Genomic DNA, 17,653 nt, shown 5'->3' on the forward strand with positions numbered 1-17,653 from the left:
TGTAGTTTCCAAAATGGGGTCACTTGTGGGTGTTTCTGCTGTTTGGCATGTCAGGGCTCTTCAAATGTGACATGGCATCTGCAATCTATTCCAGCCAAAATTGAGCTCCAGAATTCAATTGGCGCTCCTTCCCTTCTGAGCCCTGCCATGTGCCAAAACAGTAGTTTTCCACCACATATGGAGTAACAGTGTACTTAGGACAAATTGCACAACAAATTGCATAGTCTATTTTCACCTGTTACCCTTGTGAAAATGAAAAATTTGGGCTGAAGCAACATTTTGCAGGAAAAATTTATTTTTTCATTTTCATGACTCAATATTATAAAATTCTGTGAAGCACTTGTGGGTTCAAGGTTCTCACTACACCTCTAGATAAGTTCCTTGAGGGGCATAGTTTCCAAAATGGGGATACCTGAGGGTTTTTTACACTGTTTAGGCACATTAGGGGCTCTGCAAACGCAACATGGCATCCACTATATATTCCAGCCAATTTTGTGCTCCAAAAGTCAAATGGTGCTCCTTCCATTCTGAGCCCTGCCGTGCACCCAAACAGTAGTTTTCCACCACATACGGGGTATTGGCACACTCAGAAGAAAATTCACAACAATCTGAACCATCCATTTTCTCTTTTTATCCTTGTGAAAATGAAAAATTGGGGGCTAAAGCAACATGTTTGTGGGAAAAATGTATTTTTTATTTTCACGGCTCAATGTTATAAAATTCTGTTTAGGCACATCAGGAGCTCTGCAAACAAGACATCATAACAAGAGGGTGCTGAAGGCAGAAAGAAGACGATCAAATGGCCCATCATGGTGAAAAAGATGATAAAACTTTATTATAAATATTGCACAGGAAATGTGGAGAGGAGGGGAGCAAAAATACACACATTTACATAAAAAATAATTTTAAAAGCAGATACACAGCACGTCAGATGCAGGTATGAAACCTCTCTGTGATCATACTAAGCCTCAGCTATAGATAGAATGGAAAAAAATGCTAGCAAAGAGAGGAAGGAGGCATATTGTAAAATGAACAGCATACTATTGTATATATATATCAATTGGCACTTTGGAGGAATTGGCATTGGAACATAACACCTTGGATAGTGGCAAGATCCCTCCATCTATTAGAAAGGGCTCCAAGAGGCCCCCCCCCCCTTTCTAGTAACACAAATGTTGACATGTTTATACAAATAGTGTCTAATGAATTAAGTAAAGTATCAAGGTACATTCCATGTGATAATTTAAGTAGAGATGAAAGACAGAGGCTGAAGATGCTTAAGAATTTGCCTGATGTTGTGATTAAACCGGCAGACAAGGGTGGGAATCTGGTGGTTTGGCCGCAGCAAATGTATGAATATGAAGCTTTTCGCCAAATACGTAATAAGACATGCTACAGGTGTTAAAACCCTCCTGTTTTTTTTTTTTTCCATCTTGTGTTTTGTGGTCACGTGACCATTTGCCTTTATATTCCAGCTCCGCCCTTTTGGCTGTGCTGGACTTCAGTGTTTGACTGTTTCTCTAGCCAGGTGCTTCGGTGCCTATTTCTCTCAGTTCACTTGGTCCTTCTGGGATCTCTAGTACCTTTTTGTCAGTTTGTCTTTTTGTGTTCTGCAACAACTTCTCTGCTTAGGAGGTGTCCCATTTTTGTCCCAGTCCTCAGTTCTTTCAGGGACCCCTTCCCTTATGCTATAGGTCTTCGTTCAGACTAGCCGAGGACTAAGGCGGGTCTGTTCGCTAGGAACAGGCAGCCCGCTACATCATAGGGATTCAGCTTAGTCTTAGTGTAGGGACAGCTTTCCCCTATCTTTCCTTAGTACTTGTTGCAGATCATAACTACAGGAAGCTCACATATAACCCCCTATCTGCTTTTAAAGAACAACTGTGCAACATTCTTGGTAAAGCTACTAGCAGGGGAGTTATTACGAGTGAGTTGGCATCTGCTTTGACTGTGGCCAAACCAACAGTTCCCACTCCGTATCTTTTTCCCAAACTCCACAAAAATTTGGATAAGCCTCCGGGACACCCGATTATATCAGGCAGGGGGAACTAATTGGAGCCCATCAACAGATGGATAGACTCCAAATTATATCCACTGGTTGAAAATCTTCCTTCTTTTTTGAAAGATACAGGTGAATTGCTGAGAAGGGTTGATGGTCTTTACTTGGAACCCGATGCAATATTGGTAACAGCGGACATAGAGTCGCTGTATACCAGCATCAGGCATGTTTATGGCCTTAATGCTACCAAATTTTTCTTGGAAGGGTCTTCCCTACCTAATGATATAAAGGCATTGGTTATGGAATTATTGGAATTTACGTTGACTAATAATTTTTTCATTTTCAAGGGGTCCTTCTTCCTGCAGCTCCAGGGGACGGCTATGGGGGCGGCCTTTGCCCCCTCATACGTCAACCTGGGGCGGTGGGAGAGGGACCTCTTCCTGCCAGATCAGGGGTCGTCGATGGACTGCATTCTTTCATGGACGCGGTACATCGACAACATTCTGCTGATCTGGCAGGGATCCCGTGACCTTCTGGATAAATTCATTTGTATGTGATCCGAATAAAATTGAGTTCCTGGACGTAAGCCTAATAAAGGACAATGACAATGCCGTTCAAACGAATATCTATAGGAAACCCACGTCAAACAATACACTCCTCCATGCTTCTTCTTCCCACCCATCACACATGGTTCAGTCCGTTCTGGTGGGGCAGTTTCTGCGTCTTCGAAGAACCTGCTACAACGAACAGGATTTTGAGGCACAGTCGGTGGAATTGAAGGAACGTTTTTACGAACGTGGATTTAACAACAGGATGGTAAAAAGGGCTTATAATCGAGCTAAGTATTCATCCCAACAGGACCTACTTTACAAATCTTGGGATAAGAAGCAGAACGATGTGGTGAGGTTCATCACCACATTTCATACCCAGATTCCAGCTGTTACAAAGGCCCTTATAAAAGCTTGGCCCTTCTTGAGAGCAGATCCAATATTGGCTAAATACGTTCCGGATAAACCTACAATTGTGTTCCACCGTGCTAAAAATCTTCGTGACATTCTGGTCCGCAGCCATTATGAGGGAGGTCTGATACACACATTCATGGATAAGGCCAAGGCCAGATATGGATGCACGCCGTGCGAACGGTGCGTGGCCTGTCCCAATGTGGTGAGAAGTACCACATTTACTGATTCTACGGGCAGGCAAACTTTTGATATTAAAAAACATATTACATGTACATCACGTAACGTGATATATTATGCCACATGCCCGTGTGGACTTATCTACGTTGGGATGACCATGCGCTGCCTAAAAACACGCATTAGAGAACATGTGTTGGGGATTTTGGCAGCTGTAGACCAAAATGATATATCCATGCTAAAAACTATCCCGAAGCATTTCAAATTATATCACAATTGTAATGCTAAGTTATTGAAGGTAAAAGGGATAGACATGGTTGTAGTAGGGATACGGGGGGGCCTCATATCCCAGAGACTTGTTCAGATTGAAACAAGGTGGATTTGGACAATTACAAACAATATTATTACAATATGGATGATATATTAATTTTATACTATTTAATATTTTCAATTATTATATGTAACCCAGTGCTCTGTTCTAATTACCACCCTTATAAACAAGACATCACGTTCACTATCTATTCCAGCCAATTTTGCACTCCAAAAGTCAAATGGTGCTCCTTCCTTTCTTAGCCGTGGTGTGCGCCAAACGCTAGTTTTTTTCCACCACAAAAGGGATGTGGGCATACTCAGGAGAAACTGCACAACAAATTGTACAGTCCATTTTCTCCTGTTACCCTTGTAAAAATGAAATATTTAAGGCTAAAGCAACATTTTTGTGGGAAAAATCTAGATAAATTCTTGAGGGTTGTAGTTTCCAAAATGGGGTCACTTGCGGTGGGTGTGAAGAATATTGGCGAGATAAACCCATGTCGATCATTGTGTCCTGTTTGGCAGGGGATTATAAAGGTCTACAGTGTACAGCTGTAACCGGACACCTCTGCAGCTAAGAAGAAGGGAGACAGTGAGTGACAAATATCTCACAGCAGCTCCCAGCCAAGCAGCTGCTACAGGAAGACCCCCTGGAGATCCAACCATGCGGCCTTCCCTTTGTGTCAGACAATTATAATTCAATATCGAGTTATGGGAATACCATATGTCCTAGTTATTCATAACCTAGATTTTCGAGATCCCAAAAGAATGGGGAATGTCACCCTGGTTTCCAGCCCTGTCTAGCGCGTAGGGATGGGGAGATACCCAGCACAGCCCCTCAGAAACCCCTAGGGCCACTGTGTTTGGTCTCCATGCGTAGCAGGTGCCCGGCTGGATCTGATGACACCAAAACTGGCTCCCTATAGCTGTCTATTAAGGAAGTATAACCAATTTTAGTTTTTTGCAGTTTTTAGCTGAGGGAGGCCAGGGATGGAGATTTAGGTCCAGCCAGGGGGCAGCAAGGGGAGTGACCCAGAGAGGTTAAAAGCTCCTGCAGCCATAGCCTAGGGCTTTTTCTCTGGGAGGTTGCGATGACACATCGTGTGAGGGCAGTCACAGAAAAGAGAGAGGGACCCACAAGCCTCCCATGTGGCAGCCCCTCCCCCGCAAGGCAGGCCTTCCATCTGACTGGTAATTGACTCTTAATAACTGCTTATATATTTTGTACCACTACTATTGTGTTTGCATCTCTGATCTCTGTATAATCCTTATGTATATAGGGTATTGTCTAGTGTGCCCTTAAGGCGATTAAATATATAATTTAACCTTGGGCTGCTCTTTTATCGCGATCCACAAATCCTCACGTCCGTTGTTCAGTCCAATGAACACGCTACTGGGGCTGGTTTCTGGCCCGATATAAGTCTCGTTATATCTAATAGAAACTGGTGGCAGCTCTACCAGGCCGACAAGGTTCTGTTTCACTGGGGTCAGTGGAAGGGGCCTCTCAGCTTGTCAGGGGTGTGAGCGAGTGTAGCGCCACGTCAGTGACTGAGTGGGCCACCTCTTCTCACTCCCTTTGCCTTCCTGTACCCGTGTGGACAAGGGGTATCTGTGTACAGCTGTATCAATCTGACCTTACGTGTCCCCAAGGGGGTGCGGAACATCACGTTGGTGCAAAGGGCAGATCCGTATCACATGTTCGCCTGACGTAATTGTGACGTTGGGCGGGTGGCAAGGTGTGGATTCTCCACAAGTGGTGGCAACAGTGGGATTTTGCGGAATCTCTCTGGTGCCATTCTTCACAGAGGGTTTCCACTGTTTAGTCACATCAGGGGCTCTGCAAATGAGACATTATGTTTGCTATCTATTCCAGTCAATTTTGCGCTCCAAAAATCAAAAGGTGCTCCTACCCTTCCAAGCACTGTCGTGCTCCCAAACAGTAGTTTTCTTCCACATATGGGGTATCGGCATACTCAAGAGAAATTGCACAATAAATTTTATAGTTAATTTTCTCCTGTTACCCTTGTAAAAAGGCAAAACTTGGGGCTAAATGAACATTTTTGTGGGAAAAATTAAAATGTTAATTTTTTTCCTTCCACATTGCTTTAATTCCTGTGAAGCACCTAAAGGGTTAATAAACATCTTGAATGTGGTTTTGAATACTTTGAAGGGTGCAATTTTTGAAATGGTGTAACTATGGGTATTTTCAGTCACATAGGCCCCTTAAAGTCACTTCAAATGCGATGTGGTCCCTAAAAAGAAAGGTTTTGTACATTTTGCTGGAAAAATTTGTTGGAGAAATTGCTGATAAACTTTTAACCCTTTAACCAATCTAACAAAAAAAAATTATATTTAAAAAATGATGCTGATGTGAAGTAGACATGTGGCAAATGTTATTTATTAACTATATTGTGTTATATAACTATCTGGTTTAAGGACATAAAAATTAAAAGTTTGAAAATAGTGACATTTTCTAAATTTTCGTCAAAATTCAGATATTTTCACAAATAAATGCAAAAAATATAGACCTAAATTTACCATTAACATGAAGTATAACATGTCACGAAAAAACAATCTTAGAGTCACTGGGACACGCTGTAGCATTCCAGAGTTATTACCTAATAAAGTGACACTGGTCGGAATTGAAAACATTGGCCTGGTCAGGAAGGTGAAAACAGGCTTCGGGTTGAAGAGTTTAAAGGGATGCATAAAAGCTGGGCCATTGCAGCTCATAGATGAAGCCACCACTGCTGTCAGCTAGAGGTAGATTCTAGAGCTCAATTTACAGGGGTGGCATCACTTGTGACATCACTGCAAACCTCACCCTTATGCTCATCTGTGATGACAAAAATCATTATGGGGCCTTAAAAGGTAGTATCACTACTGTTACCCATAATGATGTCACTAATCCCTTTGTAACATCATCACATGCAGTAATACCTTATAGATCACCCACCATATCTTGATTATTTATTTAATAATCGTGACCTATTGTGTAAGAAGGCAATAAGTTGTGATTGTGGTACAACTGCTATAATTGTTTATGTAGTGTAAGATGGCCGCCGGACATATCCTTGATGGGAGATATGTATCGCTGAGGTTGGTAGCTTCAGTGATGTAAAACCGGGAAAAGCATGCTCCAGCACATGTAGTGCTGAGAGGGTTGATAGGGCGTATCAGGGCCGGTTTTTACGAGCAGTCATAAGAGACAAGTGGGATTGGACGCTCACATATCCCCACCCCAGGGCGTGTGTATAAAATGGAGACCGAGTGTCTCATTCAGTGTCTGTGGCTGAAGGTGTGGAGACCTCCAGCGTGTTTGTACTGAAGGACACTGCCTGTGAGCGGGTGAACCCGCAGCACTGCATGGATTGTTTGTTTTGCTGTTTTGTTATGCTGTGCCGGACAAGGCTGTGTTTTGTTTACCTTTCAAGTGCGGTTTATGAAGTCACAATAAACCTGCCGTATCCTGTGCCTACCTCAAGCAGCTGAGTGAGTACCAAACCCTACAGTACATTATAAACAGTTTAATGATTATGATAAAATATTGATATATCATATTGTTTTACCATAACTCCAAAGCCCTGAAGCATCTCCATAGTGAGCAGCATTGTAGCATTTTCCCCAGGGTGTAATCCTCACATCTGATCTTTATGAAAACTCTTTCTGGAACTTCTACCTTGTAAATAACCATTTCCACAAATTACAAATGTTGAATATTTTTATTTTTTGATATGATTCACATGGTGCTAGCAGACAAGCCTGCAGATATTTTTATATGTACAGTCGCTATCAATAGTGAGCTTTTGCAGACATTCTTCCCAAGTCAAAGTTAAACATCTCTCTAAAAACTGACTGTACAGTATGTTACTTGTTAGTTAAGGATTGCTAAGATTATTCACACGTGTTAAACAGATTTTTTTTTTTTTTGCTCAGCGATGGTTAAATTTCTCAAGCATTTGACTTCTTTTAAGAGCTGTTAAATAGTCTTTTTAAGTTGGTAGCAATAAATGTTTCTTTGTATCTGGTTCTACTTGATCGTGATACATAAGGTTTCTCTGAAGCTAGTGCCTCCTACCATTCATGATCGGTGCCCTTATAAAGTCTAACCACATCCATTGGGACGTCCTCTACACTGTGGTATTGGTTTGATTAAGTTTTTGAGGGATCACCTTGAATCAGAGACACCTTAGATTTGTGATAATCCCACACAGAACTATCTCTTAGATGAGCCTCTAGTGATCATCATGGAATGTTGCCATATTGTGGAGCTCAGATGGCCTCATTAGTTCTTTGGGTTGTTTCTGCTGGGGCAGTAGGAACGGGACGATTTTTCTCAATGACTTCTCGGAGACTCATAGAAAAGTGCAAATCACCACCAATAAGAATAAATCCCTGGAGAGAAAAAAAATAATGCCATGAATGATGACTGCAATTAAATCTTATCTTTGCAGTAATATTAAAGTAATATTAAAGATATGGAAAAGTACTTACAGCATGGTGAGTAGTGGTCTCCCGAGTAAAATCCAAACCCTCCGGCAGAGGAATACTAACGCCTTTCTTTGTTCTCTCTGCAGAACATAATTAAACAAGTAGTAAGACCTTGTAATCCTCAAAGCCAGCAAAATTAGGAGTTGGGGAGAATCCACTGTCTTACCATTAAGGATGGGCATCACAGTCAACTGTAAAAGTGTCTTTAAGGGGCTTTGTAGGGGTATGAGCTATAATATAAAATGGCCAGATTATCATATTATAATTAGCGATAAACAGATTTATATGCTGAATTCAGAACTTTACTTACAGCCAGAGACTCCAGAGCTGACTTGTTGGAGTATATTCTAAACCTACAAATAATAAAGAGGCAGAAATACTAAATATATACCAAAAATATAAAAGCCACATTGACACTCAATTTATTTATTACGCTTTGCTTATAAAGCACCAACATATTCTTTACAGACACATTGTCAGCACTGTCCCCATTGGGGCTCACAATCTAAATGACCTCTCAGTATGTCTTTGGAGTGTGGGGGCAAACTAGAGAACCTGGCGAAAATCCATCCATACCTAGGGAGAACACACAAACTCCTTGCAGATGTTGCCCTTGGTGGGATTTGAACCCAGGACCCAAGTGCTGCAAGAATGCTAACCAGTGAGCCAATAAACAATCTCAAATAATACTACTAATGTTATTGATTACCTTTTGAGGTCCAGCTGAACCTGTAAAGTGGTCTTCTTGAGAGTCACCTTAGCACTGAGGCGTGATTCCTATAGCGACATAAGTATTTGAAATTAAACTTTACAATATAATAATAAACATTACATAAGTATAATAATAATAATAATAATATATATGTGATATGAACTTCTCCAAGAGATCACCTCTTTGAGAAGATGTATAAGAAGATGTATACATACAGAATATTATGCATTTGGACCAATTGGTTAAAAATTGCTTTGCATTTCGAGTCAGTTCAGATGGTAACAATTCAGGGATTGAGTTATTTTTCATTGACGTATTTATGGAGAGGTTCACCAATTGGTTTAATTTTCCTGCACTCATGAGTCACAACTAACGAAGAAGAATGGATTATTTATTGGCAACTTTCTCAAAGTGATTTTACTGTATTAGTCAGAGGCTATCTAGTCACGCAACACTATTAGTACAATTTTCAATAAGAGTGATGGTTGAGTTGAGATTGGCAGAGACAAAGAAAATAATTTTGATAAGGGTATATTTGATAAGGGGGTAAAAGTTTTATGTGTGATAATATACATAATAGTTATAGTAATTATCCTTGTGGTTTAAGGTTGCATGGACCAGCGGACCACAATTCGCAGTGGCGGATCTATCATGTTACATTGTGGTTGCTGACAGCAGGAATTTTGATATCTCAGTCGTCAGCTATGTATGACACTGACGTGAGTGTGTACATTGTCATGACAAAGCTTTGGACCTGACCTGCTAATAAGAAGGGTAAGAACATTGCATACAATTGGGTTATTTGGCATCAGAGGGTAGAGTACAAATTAATTGCGTATGTTGCCCGGAAAGCTTATGGTTGACCTGTTTGGCTATTGGGCTTGGGGGGAACTAGTGACCAGTGTATAGTGAGCAGCTGGCTTTGCCAAAGTCTGTATTATGGCCTACATAGTTCAGGGATCTTGAGAGTGGGGCCGAGTACATAAGAAGGTAATTGTTGGGTATTATTAAGTTCAACTGTGCTAAGTTTTTCAATGTGAAAATAACACGGACCTTTGTTATCTAAAAAGTAGTCACGATTGGATGTTGTGCTGCGTGAAGGTCTGCTGAAATGGGGTTCTGGTGTTCAGTTCCACCAGTGTGACCAGCACACATCAGGCTTTCTTACACCACTCGGAGTGTAGAGTATTCATCAGGAATAGTGTGCTTTTCTTTGTGAACTGTAGCCAATGAGCCACCAATGTGTGAAGTAGATAAAGAGGAGTCATTCATTTGCTATAAGAAGGCTTGGAAGTGAAAATGGGCCCCCTTATCGCCTAGGTCCTGTGTTACTGCATAGGTTGCACCAATGATATGTCCACCCTGTGTAGCATGGAATTTTCATGGTGTTTTCCCCATTGATAGCAGTAATAATACCCTATCGGCCTGCAAATCTCAAACTGTGAAGTGTCTATACAGATAAGATACTTGTTAAAAGGAACCAACTAACATATTTTACTCATAGAAGTAGTGGTATGGCTGATTAGGTCCTACCATTGTCATGCTGCTTAACTGCACAGGGGGCTGGTCTTCAGGAATCAGGTAGATATTCAGAATGGCATTCACCGAAACACTGGTTCCTGATGGCTTTATGGTGAACCTCGGAGGGGTAGAAACACGCAGGTCTAATTTCATTGGGGCGTCTGCCACCTCAGGATCCTGCAAGATAAAAGAAATAGCATTGTGAAACATGACCAGTATGCTACAAGATGTGGCCCATTAGAGATTGCACGAAGCAGGCATTCTACTGTCACTAGTAATGAACAACTTTACTCATTATAGTATATAGTTATATTTTTCTTATCACTAAGGGAACATAATAAATATAGAAAATGGCATCTTCAATAAATTAATAAATATCTGTAATTAGCAAATCACACTTGTTTTCTCTAGGAAGGTAATCAATATAGAACATCAGAATGGATGCAGTCTTCTTACACTGGCAGGAAATAAAGCAGTCCTAGAATGATAATGGGACAGGAGCCTGTGAGCATGTGCAGTAGGAAGCTCCACTGCTGCATCCTGGAAATAAGCTGCTCCACACACTGTCAAGCTACCCCCAGGTCAGAGCAGTGGAGCTTCTCCTGCACATATGCACATGCTCATAGGCTCCTGTCCTATCATTCTAGGACAGGTTACTGTTAGTGTAATGATGGCGGCTATACAACAGTGAACACCTTCCTAGACGACATGAGTGTGATTAGTTAACTTAAAGGAATTTGGGGATCTATTTATAATGAAATCTTCTTTCTGAAATTATTTTTTTTCTATTCCAGGAGAATCACTCTTATGAAATTATTGGCTATGGCAATAATATCTCTGAAATCAGCTGCCTGCAAAATTGATGCATCAATAATAAAATTGATGCATGGGACTCCATTCCATCTGCCAGCTACATAGTCTCTGGCCACTGGATGGGAGGCTCGCAAATCTCTTACCTTACAGGATCTTGGCGTGACTTTTGCTTACTCGGGCTGGTGCGATGTCATCTCTGTGTCACGCAGCAATGATGACATCACAACAGCACCGCTAAGCAAAAGCCAAACTGAGGATCCCATAAAGTAAGAGATTTGTGAAACTCCCATCAAGTACTACTGTGGCAAATAAGGATTCATTTTGTCTTCTCAGTCCCCATTTTATGCTGTAAATTTATCACACAGCACTTTTACGCAGAAATACCCCGTTACATTCAAAATATGTGAGAAACTACATCGAACCAGACACCTAGACACATCTACCTTTGAATCCCACAAAACAGTTGCTTGCTTCTTGGCATAAAGCCCTTTTTTGCCAGGGGCGTATATAAACCCCACCCGCATTTCATTAAAGCGGAATCTTATGCTGGACACTACATGTGTGCATGTACTGTATTGATTCTTCGAGCATGTTTATCACAACACCTCTAATCTGGCCTTGTATATCAACTCTGGTGGGCCCGTTGCACCCACACTACAGATCTGGCCGATGGACCAGAGTCCTGAGAATCGATTCGCCCAATTCTAATCAGCAGTGATCTGATGCTGTCTTCCTTTTTATTATTATTTTGCATTGCTTATATAGCGCCATCATATTTCGCAGCTCTTTACATTCATTACCATCACTGTCCCCATTGGGGCTCACAATCTAGATTCCCTATCAGTATGTCTTTGGAGTGTGGGAGGAAACCGGAGAACCCGGAGGAAACCCACATAAACACGGGGAGAACATACAAACTCCATGCAGATGTTGTCCTTGGTGGGATTTGATCCCAGGACCCCAGCGCTGCAAGGCAACAGTTGACTTTATCCATTCAGAAAACTATTTTTTTTGTTATTATGGATAGATTAAAATGTTATTTTATTGCATATGGCAATAGTGTTAAGTCCAGAACTGCAATTTGTTCTGGTGATAACAAAGTAAGATACAAATAATATGTGCCATTTTACCTAAGAAATACAGCATTTCTCTTTCCGGGGAAATTAATCATGAGGGGAATTCAGGTTTGCTTGTGCTTGTGACTGAGTTGCCTTTATGCCAAATTTATCAAAGCATTGCATGATGTTGGATAAAATTGTCACATCCTTAGTATATAATACTTCTGTCTAGCACAGTTTTTTCTACTTTCTCCACCCCAACCCTCCACTACTGGATTAAGATTTGTGACTTATTTGCAACGTTTTAAATTCTCACTTCATACATTTGGCTTTGCCTCAGCAACCATGTCCACTTTCCCACCCACTTTTAGCGTATTTGGCGTAAAACTGAAAAAAGTCTCTTTTTTTCATAAAAACAGCATGCAAAATGGCCATAGGCCTTAATATGCTCCTTAATATCAATTCAAATTAGCTATGTATACGTAGAGTTTTATCAGTTTATAACATGGGCAAATAATTTAGAATATGTGTGTCCTTATATACTTTGTTAACATGAATCCTTACAATACAACACAAGATTAAAAAAAACCTCCTTACCAGAAGCATAAGACTTCCAAAGTATGATGTCCGCAGCAAGACTTCCAAGTCCTTAGGCATCTGAATGACAGAGATGCTTAAAGTAACAGAATGTCCCATAAATTACAGTAAATTGTGTTATATCAGGGGGGCAGTATTTTATTACTATATAAAGCTTTGGTCCCCTGTGCAATCTATAGACTTTCATAAAATAGTAGGCTCCTCTTCTCCAATGTCAAGTCACTTGCTGTCAATGACAATATATTAGGGATTTTCTCTTTATAGATTCTAAATATTTTCTGGTTCACATCTGCATAGCTGGAGGTGCTATTTAATGATGTGCTGGCCCTTTAAGGACACTCATCATTGCCTCAAGTAGTATGTATCAAGATAAAGAATAAACACTTACCTGTTCATTTGCAATTTCCAAACTGAGTATATTTGACCGATAGTAGGCGTGCATGGCTGAATCAAAAAAATACTCAGAAAGGGCGATGTAGACCATGCGTTCCTTCTGCTTTATGTGGAGTGCCGGGGATGTGTTGGGGATTGTGTCATTCTCCTCATTTAGAGAATAGAACATGCCCTGAAAATGATGAGAAACAGATCTAACGGTGCTGATATGACACTTGCAACACAAATTAGACCCTTAATGGAGCATGGTTTGTCTGTCACTTTCGATGTCGTTGGTCAATGATGGTTCACTGCTCAGTTCTGTTTGTATAACTGAAAAACTTTCCAAGACCGTCAGCGAAGGAGCTTGGTCCACCACCCTTTTTTTTTGTATTAGAACATAACAAATGAGCTCAGCTAAGTTTGTGATTTGTGAGACATGGATTGCGATGAAATAAGACACATTTTTCAAGGACTTTTTAGTTGAAATAAGGAACCATTTCTTTTTTACAGATAATGGAGAGGGACCTAAATAATCTTCTGATGCATCACATAGGCCAGTCCAATAAGTTTGAAAGATAGTTGGGGGGAATGGATAGCTTTGTCTTTTATGGATCCAAAGACATGAGAAATCAGTTATTTATGGACCTAGAACTTTCAATAATCTCGAACATATCAAGCCATATAAATTTTGAATTATTGTGAGTTTCTTAGGTGTTCTTTCTATATTCACTATTGATGTATTTCACTGTGACAGCAATATTCTGCTCAATGGGAGACTGAGGCTGGTGTTTGGCTACTACCAACCATGAAACTCTGGGGTTGGCTTAAAGGGGTATTCCCATCTTCAAAATGTCATCTCGCTGGCGCCAGCATGTGCGCGCCAGCCACAAGACGAAGTGGAACCCTGGAGAACAGAACAGAGCGCCGGGGAACGGGAGTGAGGTGAGTATATGTTGTTTTTAGGTTTGTTTTTTAAAATATGTGTATTAGATGCATGCCTTTATATAGGAGGATATGTGGTGGCTCATACTGTATATAGGTGATGGTCTCATAGTGTATATAGACGGCTATGTGGTTCTCATACTGTATGTAGGGAGCTATATAGGGGTTTATACTGAATATAGGGAGCTATATAGGGGCTCATACTGTATACAGTGGGCTATGTGAAGGCTTGTGCTGTATATATAGAGGCTATGTGAGGGCTCACATTGTATATAGGGAGCTATGTTGGAGCTCACACTGTATATACAGTGTATATGTATATACCGCTCATATTGTATCTAGGAAGTTATGAGGGTGCTTATACTGTATGTAAGGAGGCTATTTGGGGGCTTATTGTGTATCTTGAGAGATGATGGGCTCATACTGTTCATAGATGGCTATGTGGGGCTCATACTGTATATAGGGAGATATGTAGGGGTTCATACTGTGTGGGGCTCAACTGTATATAGAGGGTTGTGTGTGGGCTCATACTCTATATAGTGGGGCTGTGTGTGGGCTCATACAGTATATAGGGGCTGTTTGCGAGCTCATACAGTATATAGGAGGATGTCAGCATGCTTAATTCTGCTGAATATTAAGTAATTGAATACATATTAATATTACATAATAATTATAATTAATATATTGATATTAATATTAAGCAGAATTAATTTTAGCCTATTGGTTCGGCCCTCCACAACAGTCATAGTCTCTCATGTGGCCCCTCGGGAAAATTAATTTCCCACCTCTGCTCTATTATGTATAGCGCTGTACATAAGGGGAAACAATTTGTGCGATGCACGTAGCGTGCCGCTATCTCTTTTCTTTTGCATCTACAGATGTGTACCAGAGCACCTGTGTGTTAATCACGTGACTTATCACATGATCAGGAGGTTATATGACATGTCATGTGATACATTGGGGGATGAGGGGGTTTCAAGCCTTCTAAGCTGCCCAGGGACCTGGCTACTATTAATCCACCCCTGACTGCATTACATGGATAATCCAGTTGTAGAATAAATAATGAGAAATTCAGTAGTAGAATACATAATGGAAAAAGAAGAGCACATACAAGGCCAACAGACTTCCACTGTTGATTCCCTGGGCTTTGAAGGTCCCAGAAGTACAACTAGGAATGTTACTCTTTGATCGATGGGTGTGCTAATGATGAGACCCCCACCTATTAGACATTTAGGATATATCATGGAAATATAACAGGGCTTCAAAGAGTTATGTAACTAAAAAGCTATGGGCCCCAACTAGCCTTATGTCATACGGCACTGGCCTAATACCCAAGCAAACATTAAGCCCCTAGGGCTACTGCAGACTTTGTGAAAGGTGATACACACAAATGTTTCCATATAAAAAAGGTGTTCCTATTATTTCTTAGCTTTTATCATTTTATGACTTCTAAAACCCATGAAATGGTTCAGGTGGACACAATAAGTACATTGTTTTCTACACAACAGATATAAAGCAACTAAAACAAGATGTAGTGCTTCCAGAATTGGTTCCAATTTTCAAGGACAGACCTATAAGGTCAGGTTCAGATGTGCTTATAAAAAGTGTACAATTTACATTCAGAAAAAAATGGACATTTTTCATCTGTATTGACATCTGTATTCCATCTGTATGTCGATATGTCGCTTTTTTACATCCTTTTGACATCTGTATAGCATCACTTTTTATACATCAGTTGTAAATAAAATTCACAAGACTGGATGCAATACAGCTGATCTGTACGGGATCCGATTTTTTTTGCACACCCATAGACTTCAATATGCCTAGTCTCATCCGAAATACTGAACAGTCTAGTGCAAGCTTCAATTTGTTAAAAACAATCTGTCATCTGAAAAGCCCTACTGAATAACATTGGTCAGTCTGCTGTCCAATTGTAACACTGACACCACACATTCATATACTACACTTGTCTGAAGGAGTCCTAAGGCTCAGTGTATATGTATGGGTTTTCCTTGTAAATGGATGCCACAAGCCAGATGCAAATCTGTTGAATTATTATTCACACAAGTGGTGGTCAACAGATCCTATTGAGTTACAATGGAACCCTTTAAGTCCCACAATGAGTCTATAATGTTAATGGGGAAAATAGTGCTGTCAAATTCGATATAATTTGCAATGAAGGCTCAGAACCGGGAATCTGATACATATGGCAACATATACTTACATAGAATATATTAGATATTGTATTTATTAGCATCAATTTTCTTAAAGAGATTCTGTCAATAAAATCACCCTTCCCCACAAAACTTCATATATAGGCACAGGTCTTTGAAATTAAATATATTGACTTTTTTATATGTTCTATCAGTTGCTGCATTCTCAAAATTAGCATTATCACTCATATACAAATGAAATAAACTACAGGCAGTGTCACAATGAGGCTGCTGCACTGATTAATATGATACCTGAGGTGAAGAAATCCGTCTTCTGGTTCTTGTGTAATCAGTGTTTGCAGTTTTGAGTTAATGATGATATGCTCGTGCATATTGGTGCTCTAGGCCAGATCAGCAAGAAAATATCTGCCCACGGGCCACCCCGAATCACAAGTATGTTCCTCATCATAGAGACCGACAGCCAGAGAGACAGATAGGGGTAGCCTATGGGGAGGTCTTATCTTGCTGATCTGGCCTATAGCACCAAGGAAAGACCCTGCCTACAGTCCTGCTCTGGAGCACGGGCATATCATTAACTCAAAACTGCTAAAACTGATTACACAAGAACCACAAGACAGATTTCTTCACCTCAGGTAACCTATTAATCAGTGCAGCAGCCCCAACATGACACTGCCTGTACTTTACTTTACTGCTGACAGGTTCCCTTTAAGTACTCTTAGTGTGACAAAGCACTTAACAAACTAGTCTTGTTTGCTGCCCAGTACCAGACTCTTTTAAGTTAATAGATTGGACCTTTCAAGGGAATCAGACAGTAAGCTACCAATGAAGTTAAAGAGTTTGGTGCTGGGCAATGGAAACAACCTGGGGAGGCAGAGGTCATTAAATTATGAAAGAAAATACTAAATACTCAGGAATGCAGCAAATGGTAAAAGATATAAAGGTGTCAAAGTATTTAAATTCTAAAGACCAGCATGTCCATATATGCCATTGGGGTGGGTTGGATCCTATTGATAGACTCCCCTTGAACTTAAAGGGGTTGTTCCAAGAACAAAAGTACATTTTAATCAACAGATCTTGGAATAAAAATGAACGCCACAATTGGATGTGCATAAATAAAATGTCCCTGTGCTGAGATAATCTTATAAATGTGCATCTGCTGTGTACTGTGTAATGGCTGTGTCTGACTGTGCAGGAACATGGTCTGATCAAAAGCAAAAGAGTATACAGACAGGACAACACGGGATCACAGCTGATTCTTTTTGTGAGTAAAACATTTTCCTGCCTGTTTTTAAACAATATTTTACCTCGAAGAAAGAGTTGGCTGTGATCCCATCCTGTAATGTCGGTATACTCTCTTTTGCTTCCTTCCCTGGCCAGTAGCTGTGGTATATCCAACCTGTTTCTGTACGGTCAGACACAGCCATTACACTGGGTCGCGGTTATAAGATTATCTCGGGACAGGAACATTTTTTTCAACACATCGAATTGCAGAACTTATTTTTATTCCAAGATCTATTGATTAA

General features: G+C 40.4%; 1 protein-coding gene across 1 annotated transcript in view; it reads right to left on the reverse strand.

Moving 5' to 3' along the window:
• Window positions 1-812: 812 nt before the first annotated feature.
• The window catches only part of PLTP (phospholipid transfer protein), a 62,829-nt gene continuing 45,988 nt past the window's right edge, over window positions 813-17,653 (reverse strand). Inside the window, exons 9-16 of the mRNA XM_073683903.1 lie at window positions 13,028-13,204; window positions 12,640-12,699; window positions 10,184-10,348; window positions 8,648-8,715; window positions 8,249-8,291; window positions 8,105-8,168; window positions 7,942-8,018; window positions 813-7,842 (exon numbers count right to left, since the gene is read on the reverse strand). Of these exons, the coding sequence (XP_073540004.1) occupies window positions 7,720-7,842; window positions 7,942-8,018; window positions 8,105-8,168; window positions 8,249-8,291; window positions 8,648-8,715; window positions 10,184-10,348; window positions 12,640-12,699; window positions 13,028-13,204 (777 nt within the window). The 3' untranslated portion in view covers window positions 813-7,719. The remainder of the gene's footprint in view (window positions 7,843-7,941; window positions 8,019-8,104; window positions 8,169-8,248; window positions 8,292-8,647; window positions 8,716-10,183; window positions 10,349-12,639; window positions 12,700-13,027; window positions 13,205-17,653) is intronic.

This window comes from Phyllobates terribilis, unplaced genomic scaffold (genome assembly GCF_046119375.1).
Source record: "Phyllobates terribilis strain yellow unplaced genomic scaffold, ASM4611937v1 Scaffold_5__5_contigs__length_657084704, whole genome shotgun sequence".
Taxonomy (NCBI): domain Eukaryota; kingdom Metazoa; phylum Chordata; class Amphibia; order Anura; family Dendrobatidae; genus Phyllobates; species Phyllobates terribilis.